Here is a 20,331-nt window from a genome sequence, read left to right as displayed (position 1 = left end):
GATCAACTCATGAATTAAAATGCATCTGGTTTAATTAAGAACCGGATTACTCTCTGTTTGAAACAATGGCATGCTGTTTTAACACTACTTGTGAATACTTCTGAGCATACATCTAAACAAGTCATGCACAAATTCAGTTTTGTTTGGGTTTTTTTTTTTTTTTTTTTTTTTTTTTTTTTTTTTTTACAGGATGTGAAAAATGCACACATGTAAACAGATCATTAAAACAAAAATGTACAACAAGCTAATAAAATATACACATTACAGAAAAGTTACTGCCATGACCAAATATTGCCCAGAGTAAAGACACGTTTAGATACATTCCAAGATACAGCAAGTCACAAGGCAGAATGTACATGGTGCAAGAATGTCAAAGTCTATTATATAGCAGCTTTACAACGCTTCTTTCCTCCTGCTGCAATACTCTACACGATTGTCCGTGAGCGCCTGAGCAAAGTCGGAATTCCAGTCTCTCTGGAAAATCTTCTGTAGTTGATTCTGCACTGTTTGCTGGCCCTTTTCCACCACAGAGTCTGTCTGATTCACCACAAGCCCAACTCCAGCTGTCTGGCTGAAATAATTTTCAGACCAATTGGAAGTTCCTGCAAATGCAATAGAATTACCAACCAGATTAGAGCACACTTCTTTTTTTTTTTTTTTTTGGAGAGAAAAGCAACAGTGTTAAACCCTGAGTTTCAATTATACAAACATAACATTGTTTAAAGCAAAGCAAGTAAGCTCACCAACATAGACAACACGATCTGTTACCATATACTTGGCATGGTTGACATGAGCAAAAGGGATCTGATGTTGCGCAGGCGAATAAGGAACCTCAAAAACTTTCTGGAAAAATGCAGAAGAGAGAACTTAAATAAGGTCGTCGACATTCTGCTAAAAAGCTGTATTAGGAAATATTTCAATACACAGTTAGGAAATCTTTGACATACAACATGAATGGTGCACCCAAGCGGTGTCTTGTTGAGTACTGATAAAGACTGCAGGAAGATGAACATGGCTTCAGGAGAGTGGCTCCAGCAGCTGACCAGCAGATTCACCTCCACCTTTCGGGCACATGCAGCCTCCCGCAGTGCTGAATCAATGGCAGGCCAGAACCTGATACAATTTATATAGTGGACAGAATAAAGAGATACATTCATTCTTCTAAAAAGTTGTACACTAGCTTAAACTTTTAAGCACCCATCACATAGAATAATCCCATTGTTTATTTGCTATAATTAATAAATCAGTCTTTAAATCACGATCCTCTATAAAAGAAGGTTACCTTATTTCAGGGGTGAACTCAGACATGGGAAGGTAGTCCATCACAGACACATAGATGAATTTCTTGGCATCAGCAATTACCGAGAGTATAGCCAAGATATCATCTGTCCTTCCGTAAGTGGATAATTGAGGTGGAGCACTCTTAAAGGGGTGGAAAAACAGGCAAGGTTACCTAATTTACATACTACCTATCTGGTAATAAGTAAGGAATAAAACATGACAGGGTGTACTGTTATAGGAATATAAACGTATGACGGGGTGCTTCCTATAACCACACATCCCAAAGTCGTGTATTCCTCTTATACCACAGCAATTTGCCAATGATTACGTGTTTTAATAATTAATAAAACAACACGTCACACATTTTTAATGCTGTTAAATATCCACAGGTCAAGTTATTTGCTATTGTTACTTACATTAGAGCAGATATAAACAGTTATTCCCATCAGCAGCCTCTTTATTTTTTTTCCCCTTGAAGTTAATAAGACCTAGTGGTGGAATACTTGTTTACCATTACGATGCCCGACATTGGAGACTCCTTCCGTGAATGTTAAAGAAATGTTTGCTTACAGAAAACAGCAGTGTAAAAATGATATGTTTATGTTACGTCTTTGTTAAATAACAACTGATTTTTAATGCGTTATTAGTCTTGGACTATGTGGCACGTCTCCCATACAACCGTCTACAGGTAGCATAGAAACAATAACGTATTAGACCACAAGCATTAATATAAATGCGTAATTTGCAGCATACGCTGCGGTCACTGATTTACCGTTATTGAACATTAACACCTTTTGATCAATCGCAATTGATCATTCAACAGTGCTGTGGTATAAAGGCACTTTAGTCACCGACTGTTCATAGAACTGTTCCATGTTCACAGTCAACAAGTTCATACATTACATTCACTTCAAAAGATACGTCTTTGAAGCGTCCAGATACCGTTAGATATCACAGATTGAGAAATTCATGTAAAGGGTGTCAGTGAAAGTCAAAGAATGAGAGTGAATGTCACACTGTATGTGTGAACTGTTGCAAGTAGAGTGGTAACAGAATTTTGAAATAAGGAAGTGACTCAAGACCACATTTTGAGGCAGAGAAAAATGGCATGTGTATGTTATACTGTGTACAGTTATGGCATCCATTTGAAACACTTGTGAGAGCAAGGCCATGGAACTCACAGACAGATAGACACGTGCAGGAACACCGTTGAATTTAACAGTTAATGGGTACTTAATGCTGGAGAGGGCGGAGAATCGGCCAGGCCAGTAGGGAGGTAAGGAGCTATTTTTCTGAGCACCGAGTTCCCAGTAAACTCCGAAGATCCGTGATGCATCCTGTGCCAAACAGCTGCAGTCCTCCACAGACACGCCAACCTCCTTTACCTGCAAAACATTTCAGTGCAAGGAATAAAATACTGACTTATCATGGCACCTTAATTTAGTTCATGGTGAAAGGCTTTCCCAATTATATGATTTATGTGGAATGAAAACACCCCATGTCTTCTTGCCACCACAGCCCCAAGCCTTTGGTCAACTTCACTGGTTATGCCATGCAATTACCCATGGTGCACTGCACTGGGACATGCAACTATAAACCTCCGACTCAGATTACAAAGACGGGACATTAGTGTATTGCTAGCGAACTAGGTAGCTATTAGTAAACTAGCTTGTGTTTGTCAGAGATAGACATGGGATTTCTGTCTTGATGTGCTTTTTTTTCCTCAGACATTTAGTAGTCAAATATATAAAAACATACATGAAGAAATAGGTTTTAACTACATCTACATTCCCCTCCAAAAGTATTGGAACAGCAAGGCTCATTCTTTTGTTTTTGCTATACACGCAAGATATCAGGATTTGAGATCAAAAGCTGAATATGAGACAATTGATCATAATTTCAGCTTTCATTTCCTGATATTTCCATGTAGATGTGTTAAACAACTTAGAACATGGTAGCCTTGATGGCAGAGCACCCAATCTTCAGGTGAGCAAAAGTATTAGAACAAATAGTGTTAAAGTATATAACACTTGATATTTAGTTGAATATCCCTTGCTTGTGATAACTGCATGAAGCTGAGTCACACTGACATCACCAAACTGTTATATTATTATTTTGTGAAGCTTTTACAGCTTGTACTGCAGCTTCTTTCAGTTGTTTGTTTCGGGGGGTTTCTCCCTTCAGTCTCCTCTTCAGGAGATGAAATGCATGTTTAGTTGGGTTAAGGTCTGGTGATTGCCTTGGCCAGTCTAAAACCTTCCACTTCTGTCCCTGTTGAAGTCCTTTGTTGTGTTGGCAGTGTGTTTTGGATCATTGTGTTGCTGCATGATGAAGTTCCTCCCGATTAGATTGGGTGCATGTCTCTGTAAATTGGCAAACAGAACATTTCTGTAAACATCTGATCTCATTGTGCTGCTACCATCATGAGTTACATCATAAAGACTAGTGAGCCTGTTCCAGAAGCAGCCATCCAAACCCAAGCCACGACACTACCTTCACCATTCTTGACCAATGAGCTCATATGTTTTGGATCATGAGAAGATCTTTCTTTCTTCACATTTTGTTTTTTCCATCACTTTGGTAGAGGTTAATCTTTGTTTCAGAACTTTTGGGGTTAACCTTTGTATTTGTTTTCAAATTCCAATCTGTCTTTCCAATTCTTACTGCTGATGAATGGTTTGTATCTTGTGGTTAGGCCTATATATTTCTGCTCTGAAAGTCTTCTTCAAACAGTTTGATTATGATACCTCCACCCTAGCCATATGGAGGTTGTTGATGATGTCACTGACTGTTGTTTAGTGTTGTTTTCCTTGGCTGACCTGTACAATGTCTGGTTGTTAGTACTCCAGTGGTTTCCTTTCTTTTTCAGGACATTGTGAACGGTTGTATTGGCTATGCCCAATGCCTGTGCAATGGCTCTGATCGATTTCCCCTCTTTTCTCAGCTTCAGAATGGCTTGCTTTTCTCCCATAGACAGCTTTCTGGTCTTCATGTTGGTTTATCCTTTTTAAACAAAAATTGCAGTCTTCACAGGCAAAACCCAGTCCTCAAACCAAAAGCAGATATTCAGAGCTATTAATTATTTAAACAATCACCTGGGCAACAAGAAACACCTGTCAATCACATGTTCTAATATTTTTGATAAACCTGCAAAAAAAAAAAAAAGGTGGGTTCAAACAAAAGGTGCCAGGTTCTAAGTTGTTTAACACATCTAGATGTAAATATCAGGAAATGAAAGCTAAAATTCGGATTTATTGTCTCTCATATTCATCTTTTGATCTCAAACCCAAATGCTTTCAATGTATAGCAAAAACAAAAAAACAAAAAGAATGTGCCTTGCTGTTCCAATACTTTCAGAGGGGACGAAGTCAAACCAAGTCAATTCAGAAATCCATTAAAACTTGAACGCCATTACAGATCACAAAGATATAATATGCTAGTCATTCAGTAAGTTAGTTAGCCATCATGATGTATTGCTGTTGTATTTTACATCACAAATCATACACAAATTGTTATTTATTGTGAAAATCATATTAATACAGTATAATGCTGAATATTATAGTATATTCAGAATAAGCTATCCAGCAGGCGCTAACCATTTATAAAACACATTTTGAACACAGGGGTATGTTTCTGAGCAGCCTGTGTTTATCTTTTAGATTAATGAAACAAACTCTTAGATGCTGAAATTCAGAATGCCACATGTTGATACTTTCGGAAATACCTGGGTTAGCGAGCGCCAGTCCATGTTTGCACTTCCTACATACATGTGCTTCTTGTCCACAACCCAAAGCTTTGTGTGGACGACACCTCCGGTGATGTTTTTAAGGTCAACCTCTCTGACTTCTGCACCTGAATGCAAAAAGCAAAGTATAAGATTTTTCATTTTGCTCCTGGGAAAATTAGGGCTGCACAATTAATTGAATATCGATCTCGATTACGATTTTGACTGCCCACTATTAAGTGAATATGATCAACTGTGATATTGATGTTTAAAGTTCATCCTGCGCTCATAGAAAACCTTGCTGCATATCACATCAAGTGCTTCCAAAACTTACAGCCAGTAACCATTGAGTGGCACAGGGATGACAATTTTTTAATGCCTAAACCAAGAAACCAGTTAGCATTTTAACGCTCGCGCTGTGTGCTCCAGCGCTTGCACGAGGGGAAATCATGACACTAACAAGTTGCTAAATGGGACTATAGATGTTGTCGGGGACATTAAACGTCATCACACCAAATAGGAAAAAACTTTGCAGATAAACTGGTTCCCAAAAAAAATACTCCCCCCAAAAAATCGTGGATGAAGATTCATCCACAGAGTAAATCCATATTATGGAAAATGGTTTAAATCAAGTTTGGAAAAGTTGTCGGAAGCTCGGAGATGGTGACGTTGAAGTCGAGCGACCGTGGTGTAGTTCGTTTATAGCATAAGGTTAGCTGTTTATTTCTGGCGATTGTATTTAGGCTTCAAACTTCATAATTGTTGTGTTCATTTGAGAAATTTATCTTGATGGACAAAACATGTTAGTATTGTAAACTTTTGTTTATCACAAAGCTTTTTTTTTACAATAATCTAAAAGTATATGGGAAAATCCTATTGGGTTTTTGTCGAGGGAACCAGTGTGATGATAACTTCCGGGTTTTGGTATAAAATGACGCCATCCCTGCACCATTCTATTTGGCGATTTGGCTGCATCTCTCCACCTGTAAACACTGTTATTGTCTTTTCTGCACACGCCTGAATTGTTTTCATTTAGTTGCATATTGTTATATTTGATTGCATATTTTCATTTGGTTGATGGCATTTTTATTTTTACTGATCATATATTTTGGGTACAATTTTATTGATAATTTGCTTCTACGAGATGACGCACTTTAAGGATCAGTCTAATTTCATGCAAAGATTTGTACATTGGCAGGAATGTAGCACAACATGGAGGTGAAAGCAGTGGTTTGTTTATTTTAATGTGAAAGTGCAATAAAAATATGTTGTCCCTAAAATCAATGGATAATCATGATCTCAATATTGATCAAAATAATCGTGATCATCATTTTGACCATAATCGTGCAGCCCTATTGGAAAAACAAGTACACTGTCAAATCTACCTGTTCCTGTTAGCTCGTCCGTGTCTGATCTGTATGTCTGAGGGGCATTAACTGCAATCTTCAACTTCACGCCTCTAGGTTCGAGCTGCTTCAAGTGATCTAACAGTACTTTGCCCTGAAATAGAAAATAAATGCAAACTAGTCATAAAAAAATTGTTTAGCATTTGCCTTACTACAAAGAGCAAGAACTGATGTGCTTAGTAAGAAGGCAGATGACTTTCTGATCCTGAAGAGTGTGTCATGAAGGAGAACCTGGTGGAAAACACTGGTTGCTGCTTGCAAATCCACACACACCAAAGCTATTTTACCTTCATTGCACTGGGATCACTCAGGCCAAGATCCGAGTCTCTGAGCGTGAGGTAGAAAGCAGCAATGTTGACTGAGCTGTTAGCTCGGATCAGCAGGTTGGTCCAGGTATGTGCGATGCTTTGCAGGTGTGGGGAGCCAGAGGGGAAGAGCATTCCTTCAGGGATACTCTCAGTAAGAGTCAACCTGATGGGTAGGGTCAAAACATATCTGAGTGTCTTGTAAAGATTTTGGTGTCAGTTTATAAAAGTACACACACACACACGGTCAAAAGTTTGAAGACTGAAATGACTCATGATTTTAAAAACCTTTTGATCTGAAGGTGTATGATTAAATGTTTGAAATGTGTGTTGTACACAAAAATATAACATTATTCATTTCTTTCATTAGAAAATTAAGATTTTATTTACAAAATTAATTTTTTTATTATTTAAACGGATGACTTGACGCTAAATATTCCAAAAAGCAGCCAGTAAGTGTGCAGCGTATGTGTGACCTCCTTTAATACTGTTTAAAAAGCATCTCAGGGGGATTCCTCAAGAAATCTGTTGGGAAAATGCCAAGAATACATTTCTGGAAATTCTAGGCAAAAGGTGTCTACTTTGAAGATGCTAAAATACTAAATTATTTTGATTTATTTTGGATTTTTTAATCACTAAATAATTCCCATAGGTCCATTTGTGTTGTTCCAGAGTTTTGATGACTATTATTATAAAATGTGGGGGGAAAAAATAAAGAAAGAATGAGTGTCTAAACTTTTGACTTGTAGTGTGTATATATACACATAACAAAAACACATTTTCTCACCGACAATCTGAACTGCATTCCTCTTGGGGCAACCAGAAACCTTCAAGCCAGTGCAGTTCCAGCTGCACCATGAGGTGGGACACGGATCTAGGGACCCCATATTGCCAAATGTGTTGACCAAATCCACCCAGAAGCAACAGGAAAGATGGGAACAAACAGAAGAGAGCAAAGCTCCATCCTCTTGTCTACCAAACACACAACAACAAAAAACATTTATTTCCCTTCATGAAAAAAAAGACACACATTACAGAAATCACCCAGTCAGTCACTGGGTATAATTTCTGGCTCTTCTATACTGTAGAAGAAAAAATAAAGAAAGAAAAAAAAGAAAAATTATGAATGTTTATAACATAAGCACTGTTGAATTCTCAAATCTGGTGCAGATTTATTTTCTAAAACAGCCCAGCTCTGACAAATGTTTTGGCTGTAATTTAATGTACATGTTTACACTAATACATTATTATTTCTACAGTAAAAGATATTTTACAGGCACTTAATAGTACTGAGGCACAGATGCTCCATGTGCCTTCTAATAAACAGATTTTTTTAATAATAGTTAGTGAACAATGAAAAATGCATAATCTCCAGTTATGCATTCTCCATATGCAATCTCCAGTGTCAGAGCTTTGTAACAATCATTACATTTTCCAAGATGGGACAGTCTTCAGAACAGAGGACTTTGAGTCTTTCGATTGGTCTTAATAACTTCAAAAGAGGGGAAAAAAAGAGACTTGTGTACAGGAACGACTGTTTATAGCTGCTACAATGTAAGTGATAACGGGAGCTAACTTGTCTCATTCTACGACATAAAATGAAACTAGAAATGGTGTCGTTCTTTAATAAATAAAAGGACATGCTGTTATTGGAATATAATCCACTGTGACTACGTTTACATGGACAACAATAATCTAATTATTTACATTATTCTGAATAAGACAATATTGTGATTGTGTTTACATGAGTTGCTTTTAGAATATTCCTTTCATGCTCCCGTTTTACATGTTATAGAACATATCATGTATCAACATAGAGTTCGTCTTCATTACGGTACCATATACAGTTTTGGGTGTTTCATTTTTAATTTTATGAAAGCTTCAAGTGCAGTTAATTAATTGTCATGTTATATGTGCAAATAGACGACTGCTCGAAGCCATACCCTGCGTCCGAAACCGCACACTTACCATGTATGCATGTATTTCACCTACTATATAGTAGGAAATATGCGGTTTTGGATGCAGCCGTGCTCTCTTGTTTGCCGTCAAACGGTTGAGCACTGCCGTGTGTGTGTGTGTACTTGTGTATGTGTCCTGTCGCAAAATGCAGCGAAAACACTCACACGGTGTTAACAGTGTGATTAAGGTGTGTACATATCTATAATGTACTTCATTTATGCGAATAAACTCCACGTCTTAATTCAATTTGTGTTTACTTTGACTATGACTTTAGTCAGATTAAGGTAATCAATAATCACTGTTTACATGGTAGTTTCTTAATCAGAGTATTGTCTTAATCAGGTTAATATCGGATTATTGTTGATTGTTGTCCATGTAAATGTACTGAGTGTAATAAATCATTTGTGTCGTACCCTTGAGGATGTGCTGTTTTTTGGTTCTGCCTGCTTTGAATGGACCGTTTTACTCCTAGCAGGGATATCTACATCATTTTGCTTCAAAACTCTTTCAGGAGACACTTCCGCTGGAAGCTTTTCAGTCTCTTGTACTGCCGAACACTGCTTTTGGGTATTCTCTGTGACTGATGCTGCTGGTACTTCTTTTTGAAGCCACTCCTCAAATTCATCCCCAATCTCCTGTATGACTTCACTCTTTATGAGTTTTTGTTTAAGATCATCCTGAATAGCTGTATCTGATTCTTGCTCGTCTTTGGATTGAAACTCTGTAGTTGCATCATGAGGCTCTGCAGGTGTTTCTGAGGCTGAATCTTTGTCTTGGGACTCTAAGACTGCGCTAAGATTCGGTCGGTGAAGACTCTCCGAGTCGTTTGGTTCAGGAGAGTGGTTTTCTTCGAGTGGAAGTGATGCAGCTTCTGAAGTTTCCGATACAGTGCAATCTGACATACCAGCAACAGAGAGATCATCAGCGCTGTGCGAGTGCATGCGGGTTGACAGGACAGGCAAGGCCGTTTCTCTGTCACTAAACACTGGCAATTTCGTTCTCAAAATCAAAGACTCTCCAGAGCCGAGCCCTCTCTCTTTCATTTGGCATTCTCGACTGGATCCCTCTGGCTTTGATGGCAGCTGTGACTCTGCAATTTGGGTGGTGGTTCGCTTGCGAGCCAGCGAGCTTTGGAAAGTGGGGATACGAGAAGAAGGTTTTCCAGCTTTTCGTGCTTCTTCCCCTTCCGTCTTCTTTTCAGCCATGCCCTTATCCTGATCATCCTCCTCCTCCTTTATAATCTGATGTACCTGTGTCCCAATATCGATATCTTCAGTTTCCTATAATGACAACCCAAAAACATGCTTATAGTCGGGTCTATTTATAGGTCGACTTTATTTTCATTTGGTAGGATGCCAAAAGAAAACATAACAGAATTTATAAAGGGTGCTGTTGGACTGACATGCATCACACCACACCTTTAACTTGTACTGCATAAAGGAGCATCATGGCAAAAGGAAGCAAATGAGATTAACGGAAATTGAGACTTTACACCCAAATAAACACAGCTGGTCAGGGTGGCTAGCTAGCTATTATGGGTTTTAAACAGAATGAGTTACATATCTAGGACGTTAATGTTCCGTGCACCCGAAATAAAATGAGCTAACAAGATTAGCTTGATGCACAAAGCTAAAAAATAATAATAATAACGTTAACTTACCGTTATTTGAGCCATTAATTGTCAAATCTATACAAGCTCGCTAACCAAACAGGGTTTCTATCTATTAATACTAATCTATTAAAAGTTCCAGGTTGTGAATAAAGAACTAGTCTTAACCGAGTAGCTTTTGTATATCTAAGGTACTAAAAGCTAATGTAGCTAGCAAGAAAGCTATATTAGGAAACAAGTTGCGTCTCTCTCTCTCTCTCTTTCTGCTACGTGGCTGTGGTTCAGTAGAGAGAGAGAGAGAGAGAGAGAGAGAGAGAGAGAGAGAGAGAGAGAGAACCTCGCCTACTTTCCCCAAGCTCATTTAAACACCCACCTCTGAGAACCTGTAAATATGTCTGAGTCGTGATGGGTGCCGCAGTGTTGTGTTTGATCTGACGACGCCCCATTTCCCTCAAATAACCAACTAATCACGCTATTAACAACTTCACACTTAGAATCTTTCGTACGATTCTAAGTGTAAACATGTACAGTTATAATGTTATAAATGATCAGAGCCGAAGAGATTGTTTTGATGTTTAAACTGATTGATGAACCGTTACACGACGCTGATAAACTGCATGTAAACAGATTATGAGCCAAATTGAAGCAGCCGCGGTTTCCGGTTCTCACTCTCCATTGGTGCTGTGACTGAGGCACTGACACACTGTAGTCCATTTCCCCTCTAGAGGGAGACGCAGATCAGCTCACTCGAGTTTGTTTGTTTATTCATATTCTCTCTCTCTCTCTCTCTCTCTCTCTCTCTCTCTCTCTCTCTCTCTCTCTCTCTCTCTCTCTCTCTCTCTCTCCCCCAGGCCTCTTCTAGACCTTCAAATGTTACATATTTAATGGTGATGAGCAAAATGATAGAATCTCTCTCTCTCTCTCTCTTTCAGTTTAGGACTACAGCTGAATTGGAAGGTAAGTAAAATCTACAACCAATAAAATGATAATAACAACAACAAAAACTTTATTTTCAAACATTCAGTTGTTCATTGGAGTCTGGTACAAAAATATTAGTTTAATTTGAGATTTTGTGCACATGGGGATTTCTACACAGAGCTCACCAGGGGTTTCCTCTGGGTGCTGTGGTTTCCTCCCCCAGTACAAAGGCATGTGCTGTAGACTGATTGGCATTTCTATATGTACGTAGTATGTCAATGTGCCACCCTTCCTTGTGGCCCAAGTTCACTGGAATTGGCTCCAGGCTCCCCTGTGACCCAGTGTAGGATAAGTGGTATGTAAAATGGATGGATTGATTTTGTGCATAAAGACTGTAAAGATATAGATGCCAGAAACATCCTACACTGAGAATGGCAAATAGTTTAGATGTTTTCTTGATGTTCTCATCACGTGATTTGGAGGTGATTTACATTTTATATTTTCCTCCAAACTGCCTTTGTTGACTGTCCATAAGCATGGATGCTATGCACAAAAGTCCAAATTCCACAGCTTGTCCGCAGGCACAGTATATCACAGAGACACAGGGCTGGTGTCGTTTAAAAGCTACTGAAGGGCTTTTTATATATATATATATATATATATATATATATATATATATATATATATATATATATATATATATATAAAAAAACATAGCGTATGTTAGTCATTGCAACCCAGACCTACAGTATCATGTGACCAGTGCACCTTCTCTGTCTTTTAAGTTTATGGTGATCTCCAATCTCCAAACTTTTTGTTATTTAAACAACACATCAAAACTACAAATTTAAGCTATCCAATTTCCATAAACACATTATATTTTTAAAAATTCAGATATTTTAAAATCAGTAAAATATTCCAGTTACTAAAAGAGTATTTTTGTGTGGTAATTGACACTGTTGCTAACAGAGTTAATACACTTTTAAATATAGTGCATGAGTTATTAAAAAAAAAAAAAGGCAAAAAATGTGCTGTAATGTCATAAAATGTAACACATGCACTGTACAGACCGGGAAGAGTCGTAAAGCATAAACACTGTGTTGAAAATTGGATGGTAACCAAAGGCATGCTTTTTCATTTGGCAAAAACGTTTAGGTAGTCAGCATAGGGGGCTGCCTTGTGATGTGAAAAGAATAGAAACTGCAATTTACATGACTAAATTATGTAACTAAGGTCAGAAGATCATGAAGAAGTGACAACCATTTCTATCTGAGAGGGAAACCCACACAAAAAAGTTTTTTTTTTTTTTTTTTTTTTTTTTTTAAAGCAGAAGACAAGAAACAGACCCAAACAGCAGAAGAAATGAATGCAAATTAATTCTACTTAGTCTGTTTGTGCACTGAATGACTAAATAACAATAACTAAACAGCAGTTAACTTACCTTTACAGTTTCTATAAAAATTAAACGTTGTTTTGCAACAGAAAAAAAAATGTTGAAGACAGGAAGAAGAAATAGTCAACCTCACACTTTTACAAATTGGGTATCATTGGAAATCCCATGATGTCCTCTTTAGTGTGCAACAGGAAGTCACAAGGTAACTCACATGAGTGAAAGGAGAGATGCAAAAACAACAACAACAAAAAAACCTAAATGTCCTCTACAGAGAGAGAGAGAAAGAAAGAAAGAAAGAAAGAAAGAAACACTAATGTTTGGGAATCTAATTTTTATTATTTTATTTTATTTATTTATTTTACTGATTTGATAATGTAGAAGTCATAAAATAAAAAATCTATAACAAAGTGTGTACTAAAAAATAAGGTAAATATCTAGGGACAAAACATATCTACACAAACATAACACCAAATTCTCCCATTGTGCAGTAGGAATCTGAATTCGATAGAGCAAAGATTAGCTTTGTAAATCATTTGGATTACTTTAAACCCCTGCTGAGAGAGAGAGAGAGAGAGAGAGAGAGAGAGAGAGAGAGAGAGAGAGAGAGAGAGAGAGAGAGAGAGAGAGAGAGAGAGAGAGAGAACCTCTGTGCATGTAGATAGATAGATACTGGCTGGAACATGCTAGAACATGTTTGAGCCCCTTAGTTCCAGTGAAAAGAAACTGTAATGCTACACACAGAGATATCAGTATAACTTTATGCTTCCTATTTTGTGGTACCAATTTGAGGAAGGAACACATAATGTTGGTCAGGTGTTCACAAACCTTTGGCCTTAGAGTTTATGTGGTTATAATTTGAATCCCTGCTATTCTATTCGATAAACATGGAGAATTATACCTGACTCTCCGCTAGATGGCGAAACTGTAACACATAGAAATCTCTGCCGGTGTTGTTGGGTTTGTTGTTTTTGGGTTGAACGCAACGAGGAAGTAGACCTACTATGACAGCTGACGTTCACAAACTATCTAAGGCACGGTGAGATTGTTTCATATTAAACTTGTGTTTGATAACGACTACAGATTATTTCCCCCGGCAGTTTTCTTTTCGGGGTCTGTGTGAATCAGCTTAGCTTTATCACAACAGCTAGCGAAGAGCTTGGACTTATTTTAGCCAAGTTAGCTAAATATTTGTAGCAGGCTAGGTAGCTGTTTACTGGAGTATTGTTGCTGATGTTTTTGACCTAGATAAACAAATGTAATCTAGTTAGATAGCTTTTCCTGGGATCGATTTAAACAGTCATTATAAATCATATTTGAGCTATTCGTAATGTACAGCCAGTGCTGAGTTGCTTTTCCAGTATGCGTTATGGTAAATATTTTGTGAAGTTGTGTTGCTAATGTAACGAAAGTCAGTTGACACTTTCGTTTGTGTCCCTCAAAGTGTTGTTAAATAGTAAAGGAAGTCTTTATTGCTCATTATCTTTCTGTTACAGGTTTGGACCAAAACATGGCTTCGATGTGATTGATACTCAGTCCTGAAAGTTTTATATAAACACATAATGTGTGTGTGTAGCTACAGTGTACTACAGCCAGCAATGTTTTTAGGGATTAAATCCTATCCTCAGCATTCCTTGGATATCTAAAGGAAATGATTGATCTGTTTTGAAGTAGAATTACCAAAAGCAAAGTTCAGACAGTTAAGGGCTTCTCAGAGCTGTGAACCAAAGCTTTCCTCAGCTTTAAATGGACTTTTGGATTTTAAAATTACATTTAAAAACATCGTCTGGTTTATATATCAGTCACACTTAGTCTTGGATTATTTCTTTTTACGCCATGGAGGTTATACGCCCCAGTTCCAACTCTTCCGTGCCTCCTCCTTTCCCAATAATGCCAGCTATGGCTCCGTCTGTACAGCTCGGAGTCACCATCCTTTACACTTGCCTGTACGGAGCTCTGTTCCTGATAGTGTACATCCAGCTCTGGTTGTTGTTATTCTGTCGTCATAAGAGATGGAGCTACCAGAGTGTTTTTCTGTTCCTCTGCCTGTTTTGGGCAGCCCTTCGTACTACTCTGTTTTCCTTTTACTTCGGTGATGCTGTTGCCGCCAACCACCTGCCCACTCCGATATACTGGCTCCTCTACTGTTGCCCCGTGTGCCTCCAGTTCTTTACTCTGAGCCTCATCAATCTCTATTTTACGCAGGTAAGGTTTAAGCGTATCTTCTAACGTATCCCTGAGTTCTTCTTTGAAAATGCTCAGTCTGTATTGTTGTACGTTAACAGGTCTTGCTCAAAGTTAGAGACTCGTTTAGTATCGAACCCAGGAACCGATTGTGAGTAACTTTATCGTTTTGTTCTTTTTTTTGTTTTTGTTGTTGTTTGGCTTATTAAATGTCTGACCCAAGATGACAACGTTTATTTTTTTTTTTTAAGTGTCCTATTTAAACAGTCTTCTTTTCTCTCAGGTATGTGGCCCGCTGTGTGTATGCAACCATGAGTGTGGTCTTCTTAGGTGTCAATGTGGTTTGTGCCAGTCTTGGGGAGAGAGGGGACACAGGCAGGGTCAGGAACAAAACCTGGACGCTGGTACTAGTCCGTGTCTTGGTAAATGACCTCCTTTTCATCATCGAGGCTGTGTGTCTGGCCACTTCGCTGCTGCTCCTGACTCGGTTCTCTCCCACCACCAGCCCTTATTTACACAGTAAGGTAAATAACCGTAGCCATGTTTCCATCCACGTTATGAATTTAACACTGTAAAACATCTCAGGTGATTAAACTTAGAAATGAAATTTCACCTGCTGCCTTAAAACGTGAGTAAATTCAACTTGAAAATAACCTTTGTTTCAACTCAAAAAGTTATGTTTTACAAAGAGGTCAAGACAATGAATTACTTTAAGTTACATTTTTGAGAGCTTATAAACTTGAGTTCAATGTCCAGAACTTGTCATGACAACTGGAGTTAAAGAGAAGAAATAAGTTCACATAACTTAATGGGACTATCATGTTTTACAGTGAACTTATGTGGAAAAATTGGAACGTAACATGACTTTTTTTTTTTTTTTACGCTCATCAAGCAATTTATTCAGTAAATGTGTTGCTATTGTAGTTTATGTGCATGTCTTCTTGACTGGAAAAAACAAAATCTAAAATCTTTTTTTGCATCCAGTAAGTCCATGCAGCGCTTTATTTTATGCGATATTCCAAAATTTGCATAAAAATACGTGGACGGAAACATAGCTGGTAGTATTAAGCTATCACTTAGTATTAAAGGCTCAGGCAGTTGTTATTATAATAATAGGGTTGATTTGGGTGAGGCTTTGAATTTACTGACAGTTCGTCCTCTTGTATTGTAGGGGACCAGCCTTTGCAGGACAGCTGTATTAGGAGCAGGTGTGATCCTTCTCTTCCTCAGCAGAGCGTGCTATAACCTTACCGTACTCATCATGTCACAGAATTACAAGGTGGAGTCCTTCGGCTTTGACTGGTACAACATCTCGGATCAGGTATGGAAGTTTGATGGATTTATGAAGTTCAAGCATGATGGAAATGCACTTGAACATTTCGGAGAGTCATGTTCACTCCTGTTTCTCCCAAGGCTGATCTTCGTAATGATCTCGGAGACATGGGCTACATTATTTTCGGAGCGATTCTTTTCATATGGGAGCTCCTCCCCACAAGCCTGCTGATTCTCATCTTCAGAGTGCCACGTCCTAATAAAGAAATGGTTAGCTCTTCTTTTGGTAACGGGAGTTTCTTTGGAGATCTTTGCAAATTCTGTGTAGGAGTTCCGCAGTTTAACGTTGGAGCATGCTGCAACGAGTTGTGACTAAAAATTAATGGCGAGGGTCTTCTCTCCCCCGCTCCCCATAATAAAAATGGCAGATGAGTCAATCAACATATGAATTTCAAATGATTTGAAATTGTGTAGGTGTTTTTAACGCAACGATATTAACTGAAGCCTTCACTCCCCATCTCGCATTCGTAATGATTTTGGCCGGTTTTTCCTCTTGGAAGACACGGCAGTGTATAAACACTCCACTTTATACTGCGGTTCTTTAAATTGTTAAAGTACTGGCATTTCATCCCTTGCCCTTTCAATGCAGCTAAACCTTATTCCCAATTTGGGTTGGCAAGTCTGTAATTATATTACATTGATTGATGGTTTTCTTTTTTCTTCCAAATTTAAATTTTATTTCTCTTCAGAACTGTAGTCCTGCCGTCAACACAACGGCTTCACGCTCATATTTCTTTGATGATCCACGAGGGATGGATGGTGACACGAACGCTACTTGGTCTTTCAGCATACGCCCTAATAGCAGGTATAGTACCACTGATGATTAAACAGCGTTGTCACATTCCTGCATTTACTCGTAACATGTGAACGTCCGTGCAGGAAACAAACTGTATTTCACCAGGATGTATTAAAGGTAGACACACAAGTAAAAAGGCTAAATACGAAAAGAAAAAAAAACAAAACAAAAAAAAACCACATTTTGTACTCCTAACAGCTGGTTTGGCTCCAGTGAGACGACGCCGTTGTTGTTCAACAGAACAGATCAGACGAACCAGCATCACTCCCTCTACTCCACCCCACAGACTTGAGCACTCCACAGGAGGGATTTTAAGGGATTTGGCATTGACTAGTCTCAGGCAATAACGCATAAGTACCTCAGCGTGTGGAGCCCGATAGGTGATATTTGCACTGAAACCTGGTCACACACTCGTGCATAACATTTTCATGTTTCCAACTTAATAGCTATAGCAGTGTTTTAAGGATGCTTGCAGGCTCTATTCTGTTTACATAAACTAGGACCACTAAAGGACTCTTCCCCTGACTCACTTAAATTTGTCAAAGTTTTTTGTATTTTTTTTTTTTTTTAAACAAGTTAAGAGAAACCATATTAGCACAGTTGACTGCGATGCTTAATGTACAGGTGGTTTTCAGACTGAGGAATTTTCATTTTAAATGTGTTTAATATGAACAATTTAACTGTTGGTCTTTTTTTTTTGCTGTATTTGAATAATTTTCTAATTTAATTGCATTATAACAAGAAAAATGAAGCCTTATTATGAAGTATTTTTACATTAAGGGGTTTAAAAAAACTGCGAGATGAATGATTTATTCTGCATTATTTACAGATCTTCCTATTAAAATACTTTATACAGTATGTACACTTTTAATTTATGCCACGCTTGACGGTAAATTCTCCCCATCAACGCAAATATCAGATCTAAAGAAAATTCAAAGAGCCAGAAATAATTGAAAGCCAAAAAATACCAAAAAAAAAAAAATCCATCTTTAACAACACATTCTTACTTATTTCAGTGATCATTTTGTGGGCTTGCGGGGGGGTGTCAAAGACTATATTTAAAAGAAAAAGAAAAAAAAACAGATGCATGTTAAAACGACTTTGCCTCGGATGTATTATTATTATTCTGCATGTATTAACATGGAATCCAGTCTTCAACCTCTGAATCTCCTATATAACTTAAACAGCGCCATCCTTTGGAAGTGTCTTTACATGCCGCACTGAAGATCTGAGCAACAGAAGAGCCCACTGGGAGACAACTCGACATCTCAAGCACCCAAAGTGCCAAAGCAGGGTACATGAGGTGAATTTCTACTGTATAAAGTCATTTGTCAAATGCACTGCCTGGACTACTAGATGAATAATCAGTGGTCCAGAGGCGGTGTGGTGTCGAGCTTGCGTAGGCGCCGACGTCTCAATTCAGCAGCACTCGGCTCCCCGTCCACCTCTGCCTCCTCTTCCTCCTTCTTCTCCTCCCTCTCGACTCCTGTGGTTGAGTCTGGTTGGGAAAAACCTGTCGCACCACTGACAGGACCTATAGGGAGCAAAGACAAGAATAAAGTATGTAATCACAAAGGATTTAGTTGTTAATCTACAAAGACTCGTGTTTACTAATTCGCCCTCACTGATTGGTGTTCCATTCTCTTGGCTGGAAGCTTCAGTTTTGCCTGATCCACTCACTTCACCGGTGCGGCTCTCTGCTCGAGGAGGACTGCAAAAAAAAAAGGCAGAGGAAATGAAAGAATGGTTAAAAACATGCACGTGATGAGTACTCCCTGTTGTAGCCATGCAGCATTTTTCAAATTCCAGACAAGTCATGGTGTACCTGAGTGTAGCAACGGTGGTGAGATAGTGGTGGATGTTAAGCATGGCGGCATCCAGCAGTGTGTGGATGTTCTGGAGGCACTGCAGTCTTGCCTCCAGACCACGGCGGCCTTCCTGCTCCAACTCCCTCAGTTCTTCCTCAGACATTGCGGACAGAGACGGTGGAGGAGGAGGCATGGAGGACACTAATGACCAGATAAAGGGAGAACTGAGCACAGAGCAAGGGCTGGCTCTAACTCTGAAGTTAAAATTGAGTTTAGGTCACCCTGAAATCTTAGTAATAGTAGTGTTGTTTCAATCTTGAATACATTATACATTTGAACAAATTGAATTTTTAAAGTTTATTCCTCCATTTCAGTCATGTGACTTGATGTGACCACCAGACATGATTTATTCGTTCATCTTCAGTAACCACGTTATCCCGGTCAGAGTCGCAGTGGATCATGGAAGATTGGGAACGACGCAGGAATAAACCCTCGGTATGATGCCGGTCCGTCTCCGGGCAGAGTACGCACACAGATTTACACCTAAAGTCAATTTCACATAGCCAATCCATCTAATGGGGGGACAACATGCAAAACTCCACACAGACGGTAACCTGAGCTCAGGCTTAAGCGAGATATGAGGCGACAACACTACTGTGCCTTCACAGAATATACCCTAGTTTTCAGGTTTGAAAACAATCAATCACAATAACCCACAGCATGCTTTGAGTATAAACCAGCTTGGCAGGTTTTGGTGAAATCAAGTGATTGCACTTTAGCTGTCATACTCACTGAAGGGTGGAGGAGGAGGCATGGGCAGCCATGGTGCTGATGGGAATGGTGGGGGCATGGAGAAGGGGAATCCAGGCACTCCAGCCACAGGAGCTGCAACACCACCATCTGTTCCAGTCTGGCTTGAGCTACTTGCCCCTGATTCTGCACGATCAATGTGTAAAAATGGTATTTGATGCAGATTTATAAAAAAACAAAAAACAAACAAAAAAAAAAAAACAGCCTTCTCTTTTCCTGGTTTGAATAAATGCACCAAGATTTGTTTACTAGCCAGCATTCAAATAAATCACAAATCTCCTTTTTCCTTGTAACACAAACGCTAGTCTAACATACAGTGCGGGGAAAAAAGTATTTGATCCCCTGCTGATTTTGTATGTTTGCCCACTGACAAAGAAATGATCAGTCTATAATTTTAATGGTAGATTTATTTGAACAGTGAGAGACAGAATAACAACAAAAAAATCCAGGAAAACGCATGTCAAAAATGTTATAAATTGATTTGCATTTTAATGAGGGAAATATGTATTTGACCCCTCTGCAAAACATGACTTAGTACTTGGTGGCAAAACCCTTGTTGGCAATCACAGAGGTCAGACGTTTCTTGTAGTTGGCCACCAGGTTTGCACACATCTCAGGAGCGATTTTGTCCCACTCCTCTTTGCAGATTTTCTCCAAGTCATTAAGGTTTCGAGGCTGACGTTTGGCAACTCGAACCTTCAGCTCCCTCCACAGATTTTCTATGGGATTAAGGTCTGGAGACTGGCTAGGCCACTCCAGTACCTTAATGTGCTTCTTCTTGAGCCACTCCTTTGTTGCCTTGGCCGTGT

General features: G+C 38.8%; 3 protein-coding genes across 5 annotated transcripts in view; 1 reads left to right on the top strand and 2 right to left on the bottom strand.

Moving 5' to 3' along the window:
- Nucleotides 1-14: 14 nt before the first annotated feature.
- pld7 (phospholipase D family, member 7) lies at nt 15-12,771 on the bottom strand. 3 transcript variants are annotated; one of them, XM_017474307.3, is made up of 11 exons: nt 12,644-12,771; nt 9,089-9,955; nt 7,504-7,688; nt 6,699-6,882; nt 6,391-6,505; nt 5,006-5,133; nt 2,463-2,666; nt 1,283-1,422; nt 948-1,113; nt 744-843; nt 15-602 (listed from the first exon to the last, which is right to left on the bottom strand). In XM_017474307.3, exons 2-11 carry the CDS (start codon nt 9,878-9,880, stop codon nt 394-396), a joined length of 2,223 nt encoding a protein of 740 aa, XP_017329796.1. In that variant the 5' UTR covers nt 9,881-9,955; nt 12,644-12,771; the 3' UTR covers nt 15-393. The 3 variants fall into 3 exon arrangements, with proteins under 3 accessions (XP_017329796.1, XP_017329795.1, XP_017329794.1); XM_017474306.3 differs by lacking the exon at nt 12,644-12,771 and adding an exon at nt 10,658-10,955; XM_017474305.3 differs by lacking the exon at nt 12,644-12,771 and adding an exon at nt 10,336-10,606.
- A 757-nt stretch (nt 12,772-13,528) lies between these two features.
- Nucleotides 13,529-17,462, top strand: gpr137 (G protein-coupled receptor 137). Its single transcript, XM_017474303.3, has 8 exons — nt 13,529-13,631; nt 14,089-14,797; nt 14,878-14,927; nt 15,060-15,300; nt 15,948-16,097; nt 16,190-16,318; nt 16,798-16,913; nt 17,103-17,462. The coding sequence occupies exons 2-8, from the start codon at nt 14,429-14,431 to the stop codon at nt 17,194-17,196; spliced, it is 1,149 nt and encodes a 382-aa protein (XP_017329792.1). The 5' UTR covers nt 13,529-13,631; nt 14,089-14,428; the 3' UTR covers nt 17,197-17,462.
- Nucleotides 17,463-17,698: 236 nt separating this feature from the next.
- The window catches only part of syvn1 (synovial apoptosis inhibitor 1, synoviolin), a 13,572-nt gene continuing 10,939 nt past the window's right edge, over nt 17,699-20,331 (bottom strand). The window contains exons 13-16 of the mRNA XM_017474302.3: nt 19,505-19,648; nt 18,730-18,913; nt 18,530-18,615; nt 17,699-18,438 (exon numbers count right to left, since the gene is read on the bottom strand). Coding sequence (XP_017329791.1) covers nt 18,269-18,438; nt 18,530-18,615; nt 18,730-18,913; nt 19,505-19,648 — 584 coding nt within the window. The 3' untranslated portion in view covers nt 17,699-18,268. The remainder of the gene's footprint in view (nt 18,439-18,529; nt 18,616-18,729; nt 18,914-19,504; nt 19,649-20,331) is intronic.

Source organism: Ictalurus punctatus, chromosome 8, assembly GCF_001660625.3.
Source record: "Ictalurus punctatus breed USDA103 chromosome 8, Coco_2.0, whole genome shotgun sequence".
Lineage (NCBI taxonomy): Eukaryota > Metazoa > Chordata > Actinopteri > Siluriformes > Ictaluridae > Ictalurus > Ictalurus punctatus.
Note: the sequence above shows the minus strand (reverse complement) of the source record. Positions and strands in the feature narration are given on the sequence as shown.